The 25,668-nt window shown below is 40.2% G+C and overlaps 1 protein-coding gene across 5 annotated transcripts in view; it reads right to left on the reverse strand.

The window, feature by feature from the left end:
* SPON1 (spondin 1) overlaps positions 1 to 25,668 on the reverse strand; it is a 784,537-nt gene that overhangs the window by 555,784 nt on the left and 203,085 nt on the right. Inside the window, exon 1 of one of the 5 annotated variants that reach the window (XM_074230135.1) lies at positions 10,424 to 11,062. The exons of 3 other annotated variants lie outside the window; for them this stretch is intronic. In XM_074230135.1, the coding sequence (XP_074086236.1) occupies positions 10,424 to 10,646 (223 nt within the window). In that variant the 5' untranslated portion in view covers positions 10,647 to 11,062. Of the gene's footprint in view, positions 1 to 10,423; positions 11,063 to 25,668 lie in introns of those variants that run through there. One more of the 5 variants, XM_074230134.1, reaches the window with a different exon arrangement.

Raw genomic sequence — 25,668 nt, forward strand, 5'->3', positions numbered from 1 at the left:
TGCTGTCTCTGCCTGCCTAGCAAAGCCCTTTTCTTTACCCTCACCCCAACATTATATGGCAACAAATAGCAGAACTCAGCTCTGTCACAGATACACTCCATGTGTAGAAGGAAGGAGTATAGGAAAGTAAAAGCATGCTCTGATGCTATGCACTGTCAAACAAAGAACAAAAGAATAGAAGAATTTATTCTGGGAAGGATGCCAACTTGTGGGAGGGGGCCTGAAGTAAAAGAGACTTGTATCCAGCTGAGGCCAATCTATCCCTCCAGCAATTCACTTGAGACAGGGACTGAGGCTGATAAAATGTGAATTCACTACCAGGAGAGAAAGCTTTATGGTCCAGTCCTTGGACAATCTAGCATCAAAGGGGAAAGAGTCAGAAAGCGAGTGACAGGGCAATATAAGGGAAGAGGAGGCTGAAATTACTCAAAATCTCAGGAAACAGAAAATTCAATCAAAACCATTATAATACAAACAGATAAATCAACTAGAAAAAATTAATAACAGAAATGAATCTGGCTTCCAGGAAAGCTACATAAGTCCAAATATATTTTAATAAGTATTGCAAGACAAAAGGAAAATAAATCAATACAAGGAGAGAAGACCCTACAGAGGCCAAGAGAACATCCTGAATAGTAAAACAGAGAAATTAAAAATCATGCAAGGAGATTTTATGGCCTGCACTAAGAATTTGAATCTAAAGTGTTGTCTTTCAAAACAAAAATAGAAACCAACTTGCTGGCAATAAAATATACAAAAGCAAAGGGTATTCTTGAAGAAACAAAACAGATCTTGATAGACAAGAACATTGAGACTAATGAAATAAAGTCAAATTTTAAAAGATGAAAGGTAAAGTTTCATTCAGATTCAAAGAAACACAACTTCACAAATACAATATAGAGGAAATGTGGCTAGACAGCAATTTGTCTGAAAAATATCTGTAAGTTTTACTGGACAGCATGTTCAATTTGAGCCAGCAGTATGCTATGTCAGGCAAAAAAACCTGATGCAATCTTGGACTGCATTGAGAAGCATAAATTCCAGGAATAATAAGGTAATCATTTCTCTGTCCTCTGCCCTAGTCAGACCACATCTGGAGTATTGCATTCAGTTCAGTTCAGAAATCACAATTTAGAAAGGACATTGGTTAACTGGAGAGCATCCAGAGTAAGGAAACCAGAATGGTGAAGAGTATTCAGCCCATGAAGAATAACTGAATTTGGGATATTTAGCCTGGAGGGAAAAACACTAAGGGAAACATTTTACCTATCTTCAAGTATATGAAAATCTATCACATGAAAGAGGAAGGAGATTTCTATTTTCCTCTGGAGAACAGAATCAGTAACAATGAATCAAAGTTTCAAAAGAAGCCAATTTAAGTTTGATATCAAGAAATATCTTCCTAAAAATTGGAAATAAGTGAAATAATCACAAGAGAAAGTTCTCCATCCTTACTGGATGACCACTTGTTACTTAATATTTAGATAGACATATCTTTTGAGATATAGGTTGGATGACACAGCCACCACAGTTCCTTCCAGTTCAAATATTGTGTGAATTTGATGACTGCTGCCAAGTGGGGAAAAAACTAGTAGCACATTACCCTGCCTTTAGGAAAAAACTGTTCCTTTTAGGTTTGTTCCAGCTGTGTTGCATTCAGTAAGTTGTGGGTATGCACTAAATGTCAACTATTTATTTAACACAATAAAATTCATCCGTTCATTCACTAGCTATTTGCTAAGTGGTTGTTATGATCGAGGTCAAGTGCTAGGAAAAGTAAAACTTTTGCTTCATTGGTAACCAACCTTTTGGTACATTCAGACCTTCTGAATTGTTCTGGACATGGTAATAGCTCCAAAAGTCCGACCTCATTGAGGAATAAGAGGGGAAAGAGAAAAGCTAAACTCTTTGCAAATATGATCTCATGTATCCTCACAATAACTACTATCTCCCATTCTCTCTTGTGGTTTAAAATAGAACAGAAAAGAGACAAAAACTAAAAGATTACAAATAACAAGTTGGCTAAACTTGGGAAAAGAATAGAGTTAGAATTTGTTAACATGAATTAAAAATCAGAATTTTTTTAATTAAGAATGGGTCTACCTATCTCACCCAGGGTAGAAGTACCTGGATTACTTACTCATGGGTCCTATCCCAAGAGTTCTGACCCCCTCCATTTTTTACTGGATCTGGTTCAACCCTCCCTAGACAACTTGATAGCTTCTCAATCCAGGAGGGCTCACAATATTGATGCCAATTAGAACCAATGCCCAACTAGCAGAGTCCACAACACGTTGGAATACTCTAGGTCAAAAGATCCACCAAGCCCTGACCTTCTTAACAGCAGAGATTATAAACATGTCACACTATGCTTGACAAAAGTTGGAATTTTCCCAGGCAAGCAAACAAGCATGAGAGATGTCCATAGAGACAGAACCATGAAAAATTAGTAATTTCAAGTTGAAAGGTACCTTAGAGATCATCCTGTCCAACCTCCTCACTTTACAAATGAACAGGCTAACACTCACGGGCTGCTTAAATTCATGCAGGTGACAAATAGCAAAGCTGGGATTTGAACATAGAGTTTTTTTGACGCCCAGTCTGGTACTCTTTGATAAATATGACCATATTTGCAAACCAGACAAGAACTAGAGCCCAGGAGAAACAATGAGCAGACAGAACTATAGGGTAGAGCAAAGGTGTCAAACTCTAGGCCTAAAGCCTAGTGTATTCTGAATGAGACTACAATGGAATTGGGAAATGTTCAAAAATAAATTAATAAAAATGTAATATCACATAAATAATTTTCATTTGTGATTTTCTAAGTCAATATGCCTCTGGATAGGATTGGCTTCCATTTGTGTCTGATACCACTAGGAGAGAAGAGCAAATCTGGATTTTGTTATTTTTAAGCCCTATGAGTTATGTAGAATTCTCTCTCTTCTTGAGCTGTTAAAAACTAGGGTCTGGGCTTTAAAAAGGTCAAGGTCACCCACATATTCAGGACCATCTCCAGTTATACCAAACCATATCTGGCAGCTGAACCCAGACAGCTTCACAGAAAGAAAGCAAGATGGCAACTTTGTACTTTTCCCTCACTTAAATTCAATGCACTTGCAAATCACAGCATCATTGCCCTGATGTCATGGTCTTCTTTGAAGAAGAAAGGACAAGAAATAACAGCTGATCTGGGATCATTTGCTAGTCACACTAAGTCTTTTCCTCTAATGGGAGGAAATATAAAGTGTAGTGGCATTATAAATCTATGGAGTTTTCTGGGAGAGGTAGACACCTACTAGAGAAGAAGAGAGATTTGTTTGTGATCTTAGATGCAAGTGCTTTTGGGTTTGCATTTTCTGTCAAATAACATAAAGTCTGTTCTATATTTGTTGCCCTAATAACCCTGAATGATTCTTTCTTCTCTGTGGCTAAAAGAGGGGAAGAAAGGATCAGTACCAATGATCAGAGATGATAAATTGAAAACATGCAGATCACATTGGGGTTAAAAATGTCTAGACACTGTACCTCAATGCCATAAGCCTCAGCAAGAGAGAATGACTCATTTTTCTGGGTTCCAACTAGCAGATGTTTTACTAAATAGTAACTTATTAAATCACTGATTGACCTCCTATGATATAAAATGAACACTTTAAAGATAAAGAAATGTTACTCCATACTTCAGATTATCAGAAACATTGAAGTGATCCTTGAGGGGGAAAAAATAGAAGTGAAGCTTCAATGGAAAATTTTAAAGATCTGAAGTGGTAGAAGAGAAACTTAACCTTTGTCAGGTTGGAGAGGGAAGAATTTAGTTAGCCTCATGTTCAAAAGCTCAAATGAATGTCATTTTGATTGACTAAAAAGTAGAAGATACAGTCCATAGAAAAGTTTGATACTGAGAACACAATAGGGACTTGAGATACTTTCGGATTCCTTATGAATTATATAGCTGACTTTAAAATTTAAAATTAAAACAAAAACTTGTAGTCAAACTGGTAGTTGAGTCCTATGCCAGTTATGTGACCCTGAACAAGTCACAACCTCTCAGTGCTCTTGTGAACTCTCTAGATGGATATACTACAAAGAAGATGCTGGCCTACATTAGTAGAGTGGCTTTCCTTAACATGGAATTGCTTATTCTACTGAAATCACAGACCAGTTCCAATTCTTCTCTGAGATGTAGTCATTCAAACTCTTTCAAAACATCTTCAAATCACAAAATCAGGAGTGATCTTAAACATCATCTAAGTCCAACTTTTCTATTTACAGATGCAGAAACAGAGATGAAAAATGTGCCATGACTTGCCCAACTCCAAAGACTGAGTGGTAGAGAACCTGACATCCATGTGACTTTCTCCAAGTTGTGATATTCCATCAGCAGCTTACAAACTGTTCCATTTGCATCATGCTGTAGTTTTTCCAAAGCACCTTAAGAATAATTTTATCTCATTTAGCCCTCAAAGCCACCATACTAGGAAAATACATCAATTATCATTATCCTCATTTTACAGAGAAAGAAACTGAGTCTCAGACTTAAATGATTGTTTAAGGTCACACAGAAACTAAACAGATTCACTGAATTCTATCTTAAATCTGAGACATAAAAGAGAAATACAAAAACAGAGATAGAAACACAGAAACAGAGTCAGAGATATTTAGATACACAGAAATACATAGAAGTAATTATGGAAAGAATCAGTTTGTGTAAGATGATTAGCATTCTGATGGAGACAGCTCAGTGCTCAAAAGCATCGATCAATGAGGAAGGTGACCATCTCCGCATGGTGAAGAGGACAAAGGGCTGGACTTCAAATGAGAAGAGACCCAAAACAAATATTGCCTTTGTCACTTATGGGCAAAATATTAGTTCCTTTATCTGTGAAACTGGAAATAATATTACCCAGAGCACCTATGTCCTAAGATTGCTATGAGGCTAGAAGAATATAATGCATATAAAAATTGTTTTAAAAATTTTTTAATTTTATGTAAATGCCTTGCTATTCTTATTATTAGACCTTTAATTAAAAAGTAATTTGGAAGAACCTGAGAGACAGAGGAGAATTTTAGAAAATTTTAGACAATGTAAATTAATTCTAAATAATTCAATTAGCTGTTTTATTCCTTGTCTTCTAAGTGTTGGTGGCACAATGTACCAGACCACATAGAGTCATATAAATTATATAAAACTAAGGCATATCAAACTTCTCCTCAAGTCCTTAAAAGATGGGTAGAAAGAATGTTGAAGGGTCAAGATGGGAGAAAGGTATTCTAGGTATTAAGAATACTGTGTTCAAAGGAATGAAGTGGGAAATGGAAATGTTTGGGAGACTAATCTAATTGCAATAAAGATTTTGCAAGTAGGGCTGGTGTAAGATAAGACTAGAAAGATGAATTAGAACCTGATTATGAAGGATATAGTTAAGCAGATTAAAGAGTTTGATCTTTTTTAGTAGAGGCAATCAAAAGGATCTTGGCTTTGGAGTCAGAAGCTTTTTGTGCAAATCCTAGCCTGGTCACTGACAACCTGTGTGACCTTAGATAATTCACTTAACTTCTCCAAGTCTCAGTTTCTTCATCTATAAAATGAGGAGGGGGGTTAGACTGGATAGCCACTAAAGTCCCTTTCCAGTTTCAAATATATACTTCTATTCAGTCTGCAATAGAGGGCCAATAACAGTTTGAAAAAGGGAAGGACACCAAGAAGAGCCAATCTTGTGAAGACATGTAGCCAATGTTTCTTTACATATCTATATGTAGACACATATATGGGGGGACTGAATTTTTAGGCTAAGGAACGTTTGAAGCCAATTCTAAACCCCCCAAAAGAAAGACAACAATTCACTCATCTACAAAATCCATGTGGTCGGTTTGTGTTTATCCCACTGCAAAAACTATCAAAGAGAGGAATGACATTTTAATTTTTGTGGTCAATAAACTGTACAAAACATATCAAAACTACTTTTAACAAAATTGCTCTCAGAGGGAATAAGCCAACTCTCTCATGTAGAAAATGTCACATCAACCAAGCCAATACCATTTGGTTCCTAATGACTTAATGAGATCCATAGAAAAAAATACATTCCAAGATGAAGACCTGTATTATCCCCCTTTTATGTTTGCCACAAAATAAAGCAAGTCAATTCATAAACCAAGGGTAAAATAATACCATCCCAGAGGCAAAAAGAAGGAAATGCTACAGGCATAGTGAATACAGTTCTGCACTGAAATTATTTAATCAATGGTGTAAGAGGCCCTGCATGAACCACACTAAACTTAATGTCAGAAGATCCTGGTTTTAGATTCTGAACCACTACAGATTATTCTCCACAATGTGAATTTAGATGAGTCAGTTTCCTCTTTTGTAAAACAGATATAATAACACTATTATCTATCTCGCAGGACTAATACAAGAAAAAACACTATCCAAATGCATATATCTGCTGTATAAAATATGCTTATATATTGTTTTATATTAAATTTAAACAGGAGCTATTAATTAAATAAAATCTTTATAAATTACCAAGAACATATAAAGTTATATGATGTGGCCATAATATAGTTGAAAGGCATCTGCCTATGGAATCTGAGAATCTGGATTCAAATCTAAGCTCTTAAATTCATGACATATGTGACCTTTGTCAAATCATTTCACTTTCTATACTTCAGTTTCCTTAGCTGTGAAATACACTGGATGGTATCTTAGACCTCTTCCTACTCTAAGTCTTACAAACTCCTACATTAGGTGCCAGAGAATATACAGATAAATAATCCCTCATTCCTGAACTATTACAATCTAATAATAGTGACAGGACCCATCTATCCTCCATGAACGCCATTTTCTGGCATCTCAACAGAGCAGACCATCATACCAGCAAAGTTCAAAACTTGGATAGTTAGGGTTTTTTGAGCTAGAAAGACTCCAAGCCAACAATTAATGTTCAGGCTGTCATTTGAAAACCAACCCAATGTCAAATAGAAAAATTTGTCCCCAGAAGGTTCCCAAGTCAATTGGAATTGTTAGGCTACTGAAACTTATTACATCATTTAAATGAAAGAAGGTAATAGTTTGATAAAGGGAATACCTAGATAGAACAAGTCATGGATTCTTTGAAATATTAAGGTACTATAAAGGTCTCAGTCCTTCAGAAGTCTGTCATTTCACCTATCTAGGTACATACTATACAGATGTGTATACCCATATAGGTTCATCTGATACAGCTATCAACCTCAATATCATTTAGCAGATGCTAAAAAAACTCCATCCCTTTGCAGCAAACCTGCAGATGAAGCTTCCAAGATTATTTGACTCATCCTTGGGCACATAAATGAGCATCTCACCTATCACAAGATTTGAAGTCTGTCCAAGATGGATGGTCCAGCCAGAGCTTGGACTCTACTGGCATAGATTTAGAGAAGTCAGAGTTATCTTCATACAATAATGAGGCTCACTGGCTCAAAGTGGAAGACAAGGTCTGACAGAAAACTGACTTTAGCCAAGAAGGTGAAGTAATGTCAGCCAAAGACCAGCCAGAATATCCTGTCAAGAGGCAAGAAGAAAAGGAAAATAAAAGATGGCAATAACTCAAAGATACGTCCACTCTGGTGTTGGCCACTTGCCTGATGATGTCCTAAAGATACACCCTCCATTCTTTGGTGGTTTTCCCACCAACAAACATAGATAAATAAATGTAATTTGTATATGTGCTTTACAATTTCATATATAATTTATATATTTGCATATACTCTATGCATATGCATTTTATATAGAATGACGGAGAGAATTCTTCCAGCTGAGGGAGCCAAGAAACCTTCATAAAGGAGGTGTCATTGGATGTCAGAGCTAAGGGGGATGTTAAACAATAATAGAGCAACCAAATATTTGCAGTCTTTCCTCAGCCTCCAGCAACCTGAAAAGTAGGCAGTGTGAATGTGATCATACCTACCCCACAAAAGGGGAAACTGAGACTCAGAAAGGTAAAATAATTTGCCCAAGGACAGGACAGAAAGTAGAGTGTCCAAAACTCAAAAGCTGATCTTATGATAGTTCCTCCCTCTTGTTTTACAGCTGAGAAAAACACAGTCCAGAAGATAAATATAAATCCCTTATGGGGCATCAAGGTGGCACAGTGGATAGAGTATCCATCCTGGAGTCAGGAAGACCTGGGTTCAACTGTGGCCTCAGACATGTAATACTTACCTAGCTGTGTGACCTTGATGAAGTCACTTACCACCATTGCCTGCAAAAGTGGGGGGAAATTTTTTTCTATTATATATGTGTGTGTAGATATGTCCCCATATACATGTGCATATATACATTACAAATATGTATGCACACACAAATATACATATGCACATGCATACATATATAATATGTTATATATAATACATATTCTAGATATAATGTGTATTATATATAAATAACCCTTAGGTCAGCTTGGGGGGCAGGGCTAAAACTAGAGCACAGGTTTGCGGAATCGCAGTTCTATGCTCAAATACACTATGCTAAATTGTAAATTTGTAAAACTGTGCCCTTTCCTCTTGTTCTGCCTTTTAAGTCCATAAAAATTCAGTAAGTGCTTCCATCACTCCTCCAATTTCAGGTTTGGGGACCAGAGATGGAAAGGCGATGGCTTTCGGAGAAGCGCAGCGGCCCTCTCTGCTTGTGTCCATGTTCTACACCGGACCTTCTCACCTGTTCTTCGGAGGTGAGGTCCAAGGAACACCGACAATCCACCTGGCAGACTTCGGTGGTTGTCTTGTCCTGGACCGCAGAGGGCGCAGCGAGGCCTCTGGGGCCGGGTCCAACCCGCCCAACGGATCTCAGACAATTGGGCCGAGCTCAGGGTTCCTCCAGCCTCCGAGCCTCCCTCCCTCCGGTGGCTCGGCTAACGCAGCATCTAGAAGCGCAGCTGAATGCGCCTTGGGACGAGAAAGAGGGGGCCAAGGGAAGAGCCCTTGCCTTGTGGGAGAACTGTCTCCTGCAAACTTTCTGCTCCTGTCAGAGCATCCCGCCCAGGTGTGCTGGAGAATCCATTTTGTCCGGGCCGAGTCCTTTTTCCTGGGACCTCTTTGGAGACTAGGGTGTTGTCTCCCCAGCCAGGACGGTGCCCCCATCTCCCCAAGGCCGGAATTCCTCTCCCTTTTTGCAGCCCCTTCTCCCCTTTTCAAATCATATAGCTGGTCTCTCTCCTCTCCCTGGATAATAGCTTCCAGCTCCTTCCCCCATTGTATGGGAATGCCTACTGGCCAGAGAAGCGGTAGGGTCGGGTGTCGAGAGATGGGGCCAAAAAAGTGGGGGGGGGGAGAACCCTGGTCAATCGGCTGCGGTCCCCTAAAGCGGGGTATCTGAAGAGATGGGGTCAAAACAGAGGGGGAGCCTTGATCTCTCGGTTGTGGTTCCCCAAGTCGGGGTGTCTAAAGACTCAGGTTGAGAGCTGGGGGCTCAAAAAGAGAGGGAGGAACCTGGCTCTAGCCACTGCTGTCCTCCCAATTAAGGGTATCTAAAGATCCAGACTGAGAAATGGGGGGGGGGTCATAAAGAGAGTGGGAGCCTTGAGCTATCGGCTGCGGTCCTCCGACTCTCTAAAGACCCAGGTTGAGAGATGGAGCTAAAAAAAGGGGGAGAACCTTGATTGATCGGCTACGGACCCCCATCTCCCTCGAGGTCTCTCTCCCTCTTCTCTTTGCTGGGACTAAGGGCTCCTCCAGCCTGCTTTGCAGGCCTCAGCACCAAAGATCCACCCCACCACCAAAAGGAAGCAGGGGACCTCCCCCCGCCCCGTGGGTGTTTCGATCCATTTCACCGGCTTTCCGCCTCGGGCTGCCGACACAGGTGGGCAAAGGTCCCAGGTGAACCTGCCAAAGGCTAGGTGGTGGGGATGGAAAAATACCAGCGCCCTCGCCCGGGAAGTCCCCGGAGCAGCAGCCGAGAGAAAGCGCGTGGGGTCGGAACCCCAGCTTCTTCCCCGAGGCTCCCAAGAGGCTGCTCCCGCCCCGCCCCGCCCCTGCCCTAGCGGGCACACCTGCGCTGGGAGGGGAAGGATCTGGGGGACCGGGGGCGACCCAGCCTCCCCCCGTGCCCCCCCACTCCTCCCACCCGAGCCTCTGCCCCCCCGGGAGCCCGCGGCTGCGGAAGGTGAGAGGAAGCCGGGGCTACCGCGGGGGCTGCCCCCGACGGCTCCCCCGGGGCCCCGCGCCCGGGCAGCGGTGACAGCCCAACGCCCGTGCCCTCACCCCCTCCTGCCCCAGAGCCGGCGCCGGAGCCCTCTCCGAGTTCGCAAAGTAGAAAAAGAAATCGATCGGAAGACCCTCGGCGAACGTTCCGGCCCCGGGACTTCTCGGGCCGGCCCCGGGTCTCCCCCAAGCGGCCCGAGCCGCCCGCCCGGTCAGAAGGGACCCCAGCCCCGGCTCCCAGACGACTTACCCCGGTAACTGTTGCCCGGCTTGTAAAATTCTGGGTCCCCTTCCACCCGGAGGCTGAACTCGTTGTAGCCCTCCCGGCGGGTCCCCTGGGCGCGCAGGATGCGGCTGCAGTAGCCCTCGGACTTGAGCACTTTGTCCAGGGTCTCGTCCGGGAAGGCCAGCCCCGGCAGGGCCAGCGCCAGGCTGAGCAGCGCCCACGGGAAGGCTGCCGCGCGGAGTCCCATCCTCTCCGGACCCGGCGCCACAACTTTCTGCTCCTAGCCCTGGCTGCGCCGGGGAGAGGGCCCCCCGAAGAAGCGGCCGCCGCCGGGCCCGCGCCGCTGAAGGGGGCGCAGGGACGGAGCCCCCCACCCCGGCCCCGGGGAGCGGAGACCCCGAGGGGGGCGAGAAGCGGGGGAGAGCAGACAAAGGGAGGGAGAGGGAGCGGCGAGCCAGCCGGGGGACGCTCTGATCAGCTGCCGCCGGCTCGGGCGAGCCAGCCAGGGAGCCGGGGGGGTGCGGGGGGCGGGGGGGCGGAGGCAGGAGGGCCGGTTTTGCCCAGATCCCCAAGTGCAGCGCTGTCGGCTCCCCGAGCTAGGGATTAGCAGTTGTAAGGTTTACTCTGCCCGCGGGATCCCCAAGGTTTGGTGAAGACGGTGCCGCTGCCCCTGCCGCTGCCCTTGCCCCTGCCGCTGCCCCTGCCCCTGCCCCTGCCCCTGCCCGTACCCCTGCCGCTGCCCCTGCCGCCGCCCGGCTCCTGCACACCCAACCAGGCTCAAGCCACGCTCCCCGTGTGAGCCAGCCTGACAGCATCGAAATTCATCCCTCGCCTTCCGGCCAAAGTCTGGCCCCTGTGCGCCGACTGGACGGGATGGAGGGGGAAGGGGAGGGAGGAGAGGCCAGAATTTTAAAAGGGGGTGGGGGTGGGGGTGGGCAGGGTGGCTGTTCTGGCCCTTCTAAAAGTTCAAAGAAGGGTCTGCTTTTCTTCTCAGTGGTGGATAATCACCATTATCTTTAGCCTGGCTCTCTCTTTTCCTTCCTCCGTGCCCCACCCTCCAGGCTCCTAGGGATGGGGCCAGGATGCCGGGCCCGAGGGGCGGATTCCCTGCTCCGGGGAGGGCCGAGGAGCGAGCCAGGAGAGGCTTTAACTTTGACTCTGCCTGGCTAGCTGGGCCAAGGGTTGGAGAGGTGCGGGTTAGCGGAACGCCGGGCATCTGGAGGAAGGGGACTGCGTGGCTCTCTGCTCCATTCCCCTAAGGAGAGGAACCTGGTGGGTAGCCGGAAAGATCTGCAGAAGTAGTTTTCTCCTACTTTCCACAAACTTGGCTCAAGGTTGGCAGAGTTAACACAGTTGGGGACCAGGATTTGAACTTGGGTCTGGCCCAGCACTCTTCCCAGTCTACTGTGCTGCAGCCCCTGACTCCCATCTTCCCACACGGCCAACCTAGGCACTGTTCCCCTGGCCTCTGATGCTCTTACATGATCAGGGAAAACTGTGAGGGAGGCAAAATGAACTACAACCGTGGGCATCGGATGCCTTCATGCTGCCCCCTGGCTTTCGGGATCTCCCATTACACCTGGATCCTCCATGGGTGTCTGTCCATATTCATCCTGCCTTTGCTCAAATGTGCTTCCACATCTAGCTTCTCTCATGCAAAGGCTCCCATAGCTACCCCATTTCTTGATCATTCTCCTCCCCCTTTAAGCTACAGCCTTATCTCTTTCCTTGCCAAATGCCTAGAATAAGGGGACTATATATCTTTTACTTAACAGTCCATTATTAAGCTAGCTATTGCCTTAGGCCTGGATGATAAATTTTCTGGGTCACCTTTAAATCAGTTTAGGGGACCTTACCTTTGGGAAAGCTCTTTCACTACTTTATAAAGTTGTAATTAACTGGAGCAAAGCTTGGGATGACGGACATTCTCCCAGGGCTCCCATATGGTTAGGAGGGATGTTTCCTTCCTGAGAATGGATACTCGGTGACCATATTCCTCTGCACCTAATCTCAAAGACTGCCAGTGTGAGCTGCCTATGAGGCAGTCAGTCAGTCTCCCCTCTCCCCTGCCATCTTTTTATAGTGCCCCCTCTTCAAATTAAAGGTCCAACGGTATAACTGAGTCCACAGTGAAACTTTCACCTATACCAACCACAGTCCCTTACCACTCACCTCTGTTAACTAGAGTTAACATACTCCTGCTATTTTCTAAACCTTCATTTTATTCCAATTCTAAATATCAAATTTCCTGACCTTATTTCCAAAACTGACTTGGCATCCTGGACTCAGACATGCCACGTTCCATTCATTTCTCCTACAATCTGAGTCTGGAATCCACTTTCTTTCCCTCCTTATCCCCATACCACAAACATATGTTTACTAGACTTTATTAAAGATGGGAAAAAAAAAGAAATATACAAACAGAAATAATTTACCTGGGGGCAGCTAGGTGGTGCAGTGGATAGAGTGCTGGCCCTGGAGTCAGGAGTACCTGAGTTCAAATCTGACCTCAAACACTTAATAATTACCTAGCTGTGTGGCCTTGGGCAAGCCACTTAACCCCATTTGCCTTGCAAAAACCTTTAAAAAAAAGTAAAGAAAAAAGAAATAATGTACCTGAGAAAGATACACATATATTTATACATGCATACACATATATTTTAATAACCTTTCCCAGGCATATGTTATAACATGCATATATGTGTGAATACACACCTAGCTTTGGGCTAGGTAAGACCTAAGCTTCCTAGGTCTACTCAATCTTTTTCCATTAGCAATCCATGACATCATTTTCAGGTCTTGACTCCATAGCAGACTCCTAGGAAGAAATAGTTTTGAGTGTCCCAGAATATCCATATGCAAAATTTTAGATTTATCTACATGGGCAGGCTGAATCAAATTTATCTGCCAGATCCACATTCCTAGTCTCAATCTCAACCAGTCAGGAATCCTCTTTATCTCTGACAGGCTTATGGATTTTATATCCCCATTTTCTTTAATCCATTTCTCCCTCCATCTCCCTCTCCCCTCCCCCTCCCTCTCCCATTCCCTTCCTCCCCCTCCCTCTGCCTCCCTCTCCTTAAAGAGGAGAAACTGAAAGGGACTTTATAGATAATCCAGTTCATTCACTCCTCCTACAGATCAAGAAAATGATGCCCATAAAGGTTAAGTGATGTGCCTAAGGCCACATCATGGTGGAGCACAATATCTCTCTGACTTAAAAATAGAATACACTACCAACTCGAAATTAAAAAGTCAAAGCATTCTGTCAATCTATTCTCTGTAACATTCTGTTCTAATTACAAATGTAATTAAGACATGGTCTATATTCTCATGGAGCTTACCAGACTTAGGTCTTGATAGATAAATAGGATTTACTTAGACACAGAAGAAGGAAGGAAGGAATGCTAGGAAGAGGTTGTATGCCTTGAAAAGGAAGTGTATACCCTCCCAGGAAGAACACAGTCCTTCTTGCTATATTGGAGCTCCAAGGTAAAATGGCACATGCAAAGGGAGTACATTATTTTACTGCAAGTGATATGCTTTAGTAAGATAGGTATAAAGATTTAGAGCTGGAAATAGCCTTAGAGGTCATTTAGTTCAATCCCATTATTTTACAAACAAGAAAACTGAGAGCCAGAGAGGTTAAGTGATTTGCCAAAGATCACACAGTAACTTAGCAAGGGGGTGAGAATCCAACTAAATCCTCTGAGTCCAAATTCAATGTTCTTTACACTGAATGTTGACTGTGGAGAATGATTAGGACTTGGAACTCCTTGTAAAATTAAATAGAGGGGTTAGGATGATACTGTGAAAAGGGTGGAAACTTGGTCCATATTTTACCCTGATGTTGCTGGTAGGCTACTATTAACTTTTTAGCAGAAAAGTAACTTAATGAAATTACTACTTCAAAAGAAAATTAATTTGACACTCATATATAGATTGGAAGAGGGATTTTAGGTAAGAAGTCTTAGGAAGCTATTACTTTGTAATAGGTTGGAACTGATGCAGGGCTGGATGAGAATCTTGTGGTGAAAATGGTAGCACAGTAGTGACTATGAGAAATGACTTAAAGGTTGAAATAGGTAAAATGGCAGGATTGGAAGGATAAGGTAGCAGGTAGATTGAATTACTCCAATATTTTGAGCCTAGGAGTTTGAGATTGATGATTTCATTGACATACACAATGATGATGATAGTCTGATTTGGACACAAACACCTTGTCTTTCATTTTGTCACTCAACAAACATTTTGAAACATGCACTATGAAACCTGGGTGTCTTCCTCAGATCCTTATTCTCACTTCACCCCAAGTCAATCTGTTGCTAAATGCTGTCAAATTTACCTTTACAAAGTGTCTCCTTTATACTCCCTTCTCTCCTTTGACACTGCCATCACTCTGACACAGGCTCTTATCAAGACAATTACAATAGCTTTCTGGTTGATCTCCCTACCTCAATTTTCTCCTCTTCCAGTCCATCTTCCTGTCAGCTACCAAACTGATATTCCTAAAGTGTACAGCTGAGTATGTCCCTTCACAATCAAATATAAAAATCCATCCAGGACCTAGCTTTCCAGTGTTCTTACACTTTATTCACAATGTCCTCCATCTCCAATCCATATATTTTCACTGACTGTGCCCCATACCTGAAATGTTCTCCTTCCTCATCTCCAGGTTTCCTTCAAATATAAGATAATAACCCATTTTCTGCAAAAAACCTTTCCTGGCTTCCCCTAATCCCATTGTCTTCTTCCATTGAGATTATGTTTCATTTACCCTGCATCTGTCTTGTTTTATGTACATTTTCTCTCCACATTGAGCTATGAGCTCCTTGAAAACAGGTATTGCATGGTAGATATCAGAAAAACCTGGATAGATTTATATGAACTGATCATTTCATCACTCATCATTTCTGAGTGAAACAAGCAGAACTAAGAGAATGTTGTACACAGTAATAGTAATATTGTGTGATGATCAACAGTGACTGATGTAGTTCTTCTCAGTGATCCAAGACAATTCTAAAAGACTCAAGACAGAAAACGCCATCCACAAACAGAGAAAGAACTATGGTTCAAAGTATATTATTTTCATTTTCTTGTTTTTATTTTTTCTTTCTCATGGTTTTCCCCTTATGTTCTGATTCTTCTTTCCCAACTTGACTAATATGGTAATAGGTTTAGCTTGATTGCACATGTATAAGCTATGTCAGATTTCTTTCTGTCTTGAGGAAGAGGGAGAAATAACTGGAAATCAAAATCTAACAAAAATGAATGTTGAAAATTATTATTACATGTAATTGGGGAAAAATAAATTATTATTATACAACAGAAAAAAGAAAAAGAAAATGGACTGCTTGTGCCCTTTCTTTATGTCTCTAGAGCTTAGCAAAGTGCCTGGTATGACAAACTTAATTAATGCTTGCTGATTGATTGGTTGACATTGTGGAAAAGTATCAATGTGCAAGGCAGAGGATACAAGGCAATTTTTTTTAAAAAAACGAAATTGAAAAACAGAGTGAAGCAAAATCAAATAAAATGAACAAGGATTTCTGTCCTCAAAGACCTTATACTCTGTGGGAAAGGAGAGATAGAAGAATAAAACACAACACAGGTAAATAAATGAAAGCTGATTGTAGAAGACAGCACTAAAAACTATATGGATCTGAAAAAGTTTCCCGCAGGAAGAGGCACAAAATTTATAACTGAAGATAGCCATTACATGGTTGAAGTTATAGATTTGGAGTTTCGGCAAATGGACACAAATAGATTGATGTATCATTCAAATATAGATATTTAAAAATTCCCTAAGGGTAAAAAGTAAGGATAGCTTAGAAGTGATAACTGAAACTTGGTGACCAGAAAAGGATCAGTCAAAGAAGGAGGAAATCAATATAGCAGTGTGTGACAACAGCAAAGGGAGGATGCAGTCTTTGGGGAGGAAATGGGATGGTCATTTATCCAGTTAAATGATACAGAAAGATCCTTAAATTTGCCAAGAAGAAGATAACTTTAAAAGAGCAGTTTCCATGGCATGGAATGGTATGGGTTTGAGTCAGATTGCATGAAGTTAAGAATCAATTAAATGGTAAGAAAGATCCCAGAGCAAAGGCATCTATCAGGGAGCTTTGACTGAGTGTATTCTGTACCATTTGCTTTAGCCTTCTTTGAGGAGGAGGGAATGGGGGAAACATCATACATGAGATGCTACTATATAGATGGAGGTCAAGAGCATTATGAGAGAGATAGAGAGACAGAGACAGAGAACCTAGAGTGTCAGAAGAGTAGCATGATATTTGGAGTAGAAATAAGACATCAGCCTAAGTGAATGAATGAGAAACCATAGGACTTGGCACAGGAAGAGACCTTAGATTTTATCCGACCTTCATTTTATCCAGAGGAAACAGAAGCCTTTCGAAATTAAATTACTTCCCCCCCAAATACACTGCCAGGAATATAGTGGATGCTAAATGAATGCTGATTGATTGATTATAAAGAGCAGCATCTAGATATGAAGTTAGGGCCTAATCCAGTGCTTTTTCCAACTTCAACACATTAGCAAGCTCCAAAGTCTGACTGTGTATGTTTGATAAAGAGATTAACAAGGAGTTGGTGAGTTTGGCAAAGAGCTCTCTTTTCACTACATTTAACAGTCTTCAGACATATATTCATTTTTCTACCCAGTCCTCTAGCTTCTTCAGCTAGAGAATTCCTCCTAGTGCTCTAATTGTTCTCCATGGCAATGGGCACCTTCAAATGAGAAACTATAGAACTACTGCAACCTCCCTAGCCAATCGTAAATGACCTTGCCTTAATCTAGCTTCAAATCACACAATGTGACTCACTTGTAGTGTTTCCATTTTTATTCTACATGAAAGTTATTGGGGAGTTAGCCCAGTATGAGGGATAGGGTACAAGACGTGGAATCAGAAAGACCAGGATTCAAATCATCTCTCTGACATAGATAGCTGGATGAATCACTTAAGCTCCATGTGAATTCAGCTTCCTCTGTAAAATAACAATACAGGACTCTTTTGAGGTCCTCTAATTGGAATGAGTCCATTTTAAATCCTTTAACAAGGATCCATTGGAGGGTAAGTCTGGTGCCAGCAGCATTGGCAATTCCAATTTCAATATTGTATATTAAAGTTGCTGCAGTTAAAAAGCTCGTAGTTGGATTTCGGGATCTAGCTGTTCCTCCATGAGATGAACCACAGCCTGTCCCAGCCCCTGCCTCTTGGTACCCCCCCCCCCAGGCTGTTAATGCAAGCCTGTTAAATCTATTCACCTGGATACTCCAGCTAGGAATAATGGAATAGGACCATTTTGTTGGCTGTCATAACTGGGGCCATAATTAAGAGGGATAGTCTGGGGTATTTGTATTGTGTTGCTAGAGGTGAAATCCTTGGACCGGAGCAAGGTGGACCCAAGCAAAAGCATTTGCCAAGAATGTTTTCATTAATCAAGAATGAAAGTTGACGGTTCAAAGATGATCAGTTCCCATCATAGTTCTGATAGTAAATGATGTCTATTAGCCCACCAGGCAGCTTCTGAGAAACCAGTCTTTGGGTTCCAGGGAAGTAAGTTTGCAGATCTGAGTAGGTCAACCCAATCACTTTCCTGACAATTAAACCATCATGAAATAAGTTAGCTAAACCCAAAACTCCAAATATACCAAACTGATGTTTAGCCCATTGAGAGGCAGGTTAGCCAAAAATCACCATACCATCACCATATGCAGCATCCAGACATCATTAACAATCCTGTTTCCTATTAAAATCATGCCAAGGGATGATACTGTACTGGAAGATGCAATGAAAAGGATGTCTTTGCACAACACTCCCCTCATTATTACAAAAATCATTCCATTATGTATATGACGACATGGTCCTCTTCAATTACAAAGGATGAACATCATCAAATCATAGACAGATGTAATCTGCCCTGCTGGAAGGAACTTCCCACACTGACAAAACTGGATTTCTGGTTATGTCATATTTAGGAATATATTTATGCATAAACCACATTTATATTTTAACAATACCATATATGTGTCCTTCCTGAGAAGTTGATATTTGGTAGAAAGATGCCTTTTTTCTGTTCTACCCCAGAAAAATAATACCAACATCCAAACATCTCCTTCTTAAAATACTTGTGATCTCCTAGAAAGAGCTTCATACTGAGGGTCATGAAATATTGCTTCGCGTACTGGTTTTACCAAAAGAAAAGTTCTGACCTTGAAATCAAAAGACTCATACTCACTTTCCAGCTTGTTCAGTAACTGGGTGACCTCAAGCAATTCATTCAACATTTTTTGTGCCTCAGTTTTTTCCTTAAATGCCTATTTGACCGATTGATTGTCTGACATGTTAGATAAAGTGACAGGTCATAAAGACCTTGGTTAAGTTCTGCATCTTAGTCTTACAAGCTGGGTGGCCCTGGATACATGATTTCATCTTTCTGAATCTCAATTCCCTCATCTGGAAAATGGGAATAATGATACCTAAAATACTTTCCCCACAGACCTGTTATTTGACAAACAAGATAATACATAAAAGTGCTTTATAAATTTTAAAACAAAATAAAAACTTTAATTATCAATTTGTATTAGGATGTGGGTTCTCACTCCCATAGTTCAGATGGTTTATCCCTCTAATTTTGACACTCATATTTGAATTACTATTTAAGTTTATGTGCATCTTTTCTTCTCATAAAAATATAATTTTGTTTTCTGTCTATTTCTTTCACAAACAGTTTCATCTATTGTAAAGGGATGCTGGAACTGTAAGAATCTTCCAATTCTATAATCAAAATGAAAACTAAAGTCAGTAAGGGGTTGCTAGGAAAAATCAGTTCACCAGGGCAGATGATTTTCACCATTATAATAAATAGGTAAGTAAAACTCAAATAAGTATCCAGTAGAGAAAAGTGGTTGGAAAAGAATGCCTCCTTTTCATCAATAGGAAGAGGATTTATACTTTCTTGGGTAAGAGATATGCTCAAAATTTTCCTTGTGGTGAAGAAAGGAAGACGGAGATCTTAGGAAAGGAACCAAATGGTAGGTGCAGAAATGCTATGCCATCTAGATCTCATTACTTGTCTGTTCATGAACATAAACAGTAGGGGGGATAGAGAGATAGAGAGACGGAACTAGTGAGATTTTTTTGGACTGCAAACTTCAGGAGGAAGAAGCTCCTGATTAGAAATAGAAAAACTGAGAGGACAGGAAGACTGGATCAGGTGAGAGTCTTATTTAACTTGTAGAGCAGCCAAGAAGAAAAATTTCAAATGGAAATAACTCATCTGTCAACTGGCAGATCATTTCTGTATTGCTTCTTCTGGCCCTCCCAACTCCCCACATTGCCCTGTGTGAGTTTTCCATAAAATAGTCTTTTTTGCAAGCATTTGGCATTTGAACAACATGACCAACCCATTATAGTTGTGCTCTCTGTAGTAACATTTGAATGCTTGGTAGTTTAGCTCGAGAAAGGACCTCAGTGAATGGTACCTTCTCTTGCCAGGTGATCTTCAGAATCTTCCTAAGACAATTTAAATGCAAGTGATTCAGTTTCTCATCATGGTGCTGGTAGACTGTCCAGGTTTTACCAGCATACAGCAATGAGGTCAGCACAACAGTTCTGCAGACATTCAGATTGGTAGTCAGTCTAATACCTCTTCTCTCCCATACTTTATTTTGGAAGTATTTACTGAATTAGTTCTGGCAATGCATGTGTCATCAATGTGTGCCTCCCTGGAAAGTACAGTAACAAGGTAAGTGAATTTACCCACAATAGTTACAATTCCTCCCTCAGCTGTAATTGATGGTTCCACATATGGATGCTATAGTGCTGGCTGATGGAGCACCTGTACTTTCTTTGTGTTAATTGTTCGGTCAAAATTAGCACAAGTAGCAGAGAATTGGTCCATACTTTGTTTATCTCAGCTCCAGAGGCTGAAGAGTGTACAATCATCTGCAAAAAGAAAATCATGCGGCTCTCCTTTTTCTTTGATCTTGACTTATAGCCTTTTCAAGTTATACAATTTGCCAGCAGTGGGTTATTGTCATCATCCTCAGTGAAGGCATTTGGTAACATGGATGAAAACATTATGATAAAAAGCATAGGAACAAGGACACAATTTTGTTTCTCCCCGTTGGTGATTGGGAAATCTCGAGAGCATCGTGCACTATCCAGAACATGGGCAAGTGCACCATCATGAAAAATGACATATAATACTGATAAAATTTGCAGTAAGTAACAGAGCCAACCATCTAACCCAGATGCTTAAACTCTCAATCTGGCATTCTTTCCATGGCTTCTTTAAAATATCCTTTGTGGGGTAGCAAGGTGATGCAGTGAATAGAGCACAAGTCTTGGAGTCAGGGGGACCTGAGTTCAAATATGACCTCAGACCCTTAATGATTATCTAGCTATGTGGCCTTGGACAAGTCACTTAACCCCATTGCAAAAAAAAATAAATTAAATAAAATATCCTTTGCAAATGGTAGAATTTGTCAAATATCTAACTAATATTTAAGTATAAAAGATCTATAGGATTCACCTGATCTATTAACACAGAAGCCTTGTCAACTTTGTGGTTGAAAACTACAATATTTCTAAGACTGTAACGGGGGTAGGGGTAGGAGGGAGTAAATGCATTAGAGAATGAGACAGCTTTCCAATGCTAGTAAAACTAAGCAAAAAGGAAATCTATCACTCAAATATTTCCAAAATTGCTAGAGCAGTTCAGCCTTCTCAATAGCAATTGTTTTTATGTCCTAAAGAGAGTTTCTATACAGAGGTAATTGTATTCAACAGCAGTTCTTAAGCATGGGCATTTACTAAGACAATTCCAGATTTATAAGAATAGAAGAAATTTCAGTACGTAATATACTGTACAAATTGTATCTAATAACAACAATAAAATTTTTCATTAGACCTGCTATTGCAAAAAAAAGCTATGTTAAAATAAATAAAGCAGTCAAGTAAGTTAGTCTGCTCTTTTCCTAATGAAACTATATTAGCTTTTAGAGCATTCCCTTTCCTAAATGGTCACAGACCATTCCCTTTATCAATGAATTCTAAGATTTTTGAAAGAATAGCTATTTATATGTAGTCAGGCTATGAACTTATTAGAACAAGGATAAATATAAAAAAATAGAAAAGAAGAAAATATAGCATGCTATTTAGGTAACTCCAACCTTGCCTTTTAACAAGGCTTTGGGGAATGGAAAGGACTTGGATCAAGACATCAACACAAACTCTCCCCAATTCTTCAGGTGGTTTAACTGATGAAAATCAGGTTCTATAATGAAGAGTTCGAAAGACTCCAGAAACCAGTTGAACTAGTGAATTGAATATGTAAGGTTCCTGCACAACAGAAAGGAATGGCAGTTACGAACAACAATGACTTAGAATATAAACTCGTTCCTAAAAAAAAGGACAATAGAAGATTAGGAGTTGCATCACCCCACAAAACTACAAAAAAACAATGGAAAGACAAACAAATTTACAGAAAATTTGGCAAGAGACCAAAACTAGTCAGAATATTCTGAGATTATTCAAATTTAACATCCTTTGAAATCTGAGTGAAAATTGAAGTATAATTTTTTCACTTTATTTTTCTTGCTTTTGCAACATGGCTAATATGGAAATATATTTTGCATGTCTTTAAATGCATGATTGACTTATTTCTTTCCTTCTGAAAGGGTAAAGAGGGGCTAGAAGGAAGAATTGGGAATTCAAATTTTTGAAAAACATTAAAAATAAATGAACAGTGGGCAGTTAGGTGACTTAGTGGATAGAACACTGGCCTTGGAGTCAATAGGACAATAGGACCTGAGTTCAAATTTGATCTCAAACACTTAATAATTACCTAGCTGTATGACCTTGGGCAAGTCACTTAATTCCATTGCCTGGCAACTCCCCCAAAATTAAATAAATAAATAAACAATAAATTGGCATGGGGGGATATAAAAAAAATTAAATTTAACATCTTTCTATCAAGGTTTGGTCTATTCATGAAGAGAATAGGAGTTGTGTTTCTTTATAGTTTGGGAAGGAAGTATGCTAATGAAACAACAAGGGGGTGCAAGGGTTCCTCCTCCCTGCAGTACCATGACAATTTTGAGAATCTAATAAGAGAAAGTCCTGCCACTTCCTCCTTTTGTCCACTATCCTCTCCCTTAAGAGAGATCAACATTATACCATGGCATCCAGTGCTAGTGTTATCTTCTTCAAAACCAAGCCTCCATAGGAAACCATGATTAGTGGCCTCTAAATGGATAAGCAGAGAGCTATAATGCTGTGTGTTTTTTTAATCATGGACATAAAAATAAAATTTAAAAAAATTTGAAAAAAAACCATGGACATTTTCTCTGGTGTCACTAAGAGTAAAACAACACTGAAAAGTAGAAATATGTGTCCCTACCTTTTCTTACTCCGGCAAAAGGTATGTTCTTCTATTGGTGGTCTTTAAAAAAATTCTGTTAAAGACTACATTTGATGGATTTTTATCTTATTTCTCATTAATTCCTTTGGTTGACCCCATCTATAAGGAATAACCTATTGCTGAGCCATAGCTGACAGAAGTGACTCCATATTTGATTACTGATTGACCCAACATCAACAGATGATGTACCGGTAAATTTTTACATACTAAATAACTAGTTTGGTCAACTATATTTTTAAGCAACAAATGCAAAATTCTCCTGACCATAATCAATTCAGCAAACTTCACATAATCTGTGTATGCAAGGTTAACACACTTTTCTCATTACAATGCTCCTATAGTCAATAAAAGGCTGGAATGTTGAAGTCCAGATCCGTCATTGATTTACTGCCTCAAGGCCCCCCTCCTCCTCAGTCACTGTGAATCTACCTAGGAATAATAAAGAAATATAAGGGCAGAGACCCAAAGAGTTAAGCTCTGGATTAAAAAAAAAAAAACCCATAATACACCTGAACCACCATCTTGCTGCCCTTAGGACTGTAGGCCTGGGAAGACAAATATTTGCATGTTAATGAGAAATAAACTTCTTGGTTTGCGATCTTTTGAGCACCTATACTTCTCAGTACCATACACATGATCTCTTCATGCTGTTATATTACTGGTAGGATCAGGTGTGATAATCATCTCAGTAATACAGAAAAGAGTTGCAATTCCTAACACAAGTCCGATATCTCAGTCCATTGTTAGAAATTTTTTGAGGGCATAATGAGACATTTCAAAACTATGCTTCCAAGAATAGTATTACTATGACCTTGAGTCATTTTAGGGTTTTTTTTTTGCAAGGCAAATGGGGTTAAGTGGCTTGCTCAAGGCCACACAGCTAGGGAATTATTAAGTGTCTGAGACCAGATTTGAACCCAGATACTCCTGACTCCAAGGCTGGTGCTTTATCCACTATGCCACCTAGCCATCCCACCTTGAGTCATTTTAAAAACTGACTGGATTTTAAAATCAGACATTAACCTAACACAATGACTAAGGGTGATATACCAAAATAAAACTGGATGCACAATAGATTAAAAATATAAACTCTATCTCAAAATTTCTATAACAAAATTTTCTCCCTTAATGATAATGGATTTACCATATTTGAACTCTAATGTCGCAATCCCCAATAACCATAAGAGGAAGTAGAAATGGTACTAAATCCTATACCCCAAAGAGATCAAAAGAGGAAAAAGGTCTTATATATACAAAAATACTTATAAGCAACTCTTTTTGTAGCAACAAAGAACTGAAAATTAAGTGCATCATCAATTGTGGAATGACTGAAATTGTGAAATATGAATGTAGTAGAATATTTTTTCATCCAGGATTAATTCAATAAACATTTATTAAGTGTCCATTATATGACTATGCTAAGCTTTGGGGATGAAAGAGTCAAAAGACAGTCCTTACCCTCAAGTAGTTTACCATTTAGTAGGAGAGACAACCTGTAATACACATGCTATACACAGGATAGCTAAGAAATAACAGAGAGAAGACACTAGAATTAAGAGAGGTTGGGAAAGACTTTTAGGAAGAGATGGTATTTTGCCTATTACATAAGGAGAGAGAGAGAGAGAGAGAGAGAGAGAGAGAGAGAGAGAGAGAGAGAGAGAGAGAGAGTTTAATAAAAACTTATGACTTCAGATGGAAGTGAACAGAATGACTTACATGGATGAATTAATGAAACATTTATTAAACCCTTATTTCATGTAAAGAATTATGCTAGTTGCTTGAGATACAAATAGAAAAAAAATTGTCAGTCCCTGCTCAAGTGGAACAGTTAAGATGGAAAATTTCAGCAGAAAGTCAAATGGAAAAGTCCCATGATTCTTAAGATACAGTAGTAAATCAGATAATAAGGACTGTTCTTTAATGTCAGTTCCACTAATAAAATCCTAGCAGGTAGAGAGATGGCCCCCTTCTCCAAAGGAGTGAGTTCCCAGGATGATGGCTACGGGGGCTGAATTAGGAGTAAAAATGGTGTTAGGGAGCTAAAGGATTCTTCCACTTCCAGGGTTGCTCTTTCTATATATGATTATTGGAGACAAAAAACAGGAAAACAATTTATATTATGTCAACAGTTCTCTAAAAATTAAAAACTTTTAAGACAAATTCTGATCATAGCAACGACCAAATATGAATCCAAAAGACTAATGGTAAAGAATGCTGCCCATATCCTGACAAAAGAAGTAGATTCAGATTGCTAAATGATATATACATTTGTGGATATGACCAATATGAGAATTTGGTTTTTTTAATTTTGCCTATTTGTTATGAATTTTTCAATTATTTTTACAGTGGAATGGGGGTATAAAAGTAAGAAAGATGCTAACTATTAAAAATGTAATTTGGAAAGGAATGATACTAAAAAATATGTGAAGAGCAACTGGAATCAACCAAGTATATACAGAAAAAATCTATACAGCAGACAAAATAATTATGAGGTTATTGAAAAATCAGTCCTTAGTATATCTGAAAGAAAAAAAAGGATACCAAATGCTTAGGGGGGAAATCATAGATTTTATTATGAGGAATAAAAAGAGAACTGAGAAAATGTCAATAAGTACTGATCCATATTAATACTTACCCAGTTCTATAAAATTTTCATGAAAATTATTTAAATATATTTCAAAAGTATCCTTGATGAAGGAATGAAAAGACAACTGATAGATTTTTGAAAATTGATATTTTTAACAGACAACAATTTTACAATCACATAATTAGCTTAAATATTCCAAGAACATGAAATTCTACTGTTTACTATTTCTTGACTA

This window comes from Macrotis lagotis, chromosome 3 (assembly GCF_037893015.1).
Source record: "Macrotis lagotis isolate mMagLag1 chromosome 3, bilby.v1.9.chrom.fasta, whole genome shotgun sequence".
Classification (NCBI taxonomy): domain Eukaryota; kingdom Metazoa; phylum Chordata; class Mammalia; order Peramelemorphia; family Peramelidae; genus Macrotis; species Macrotis lagotis.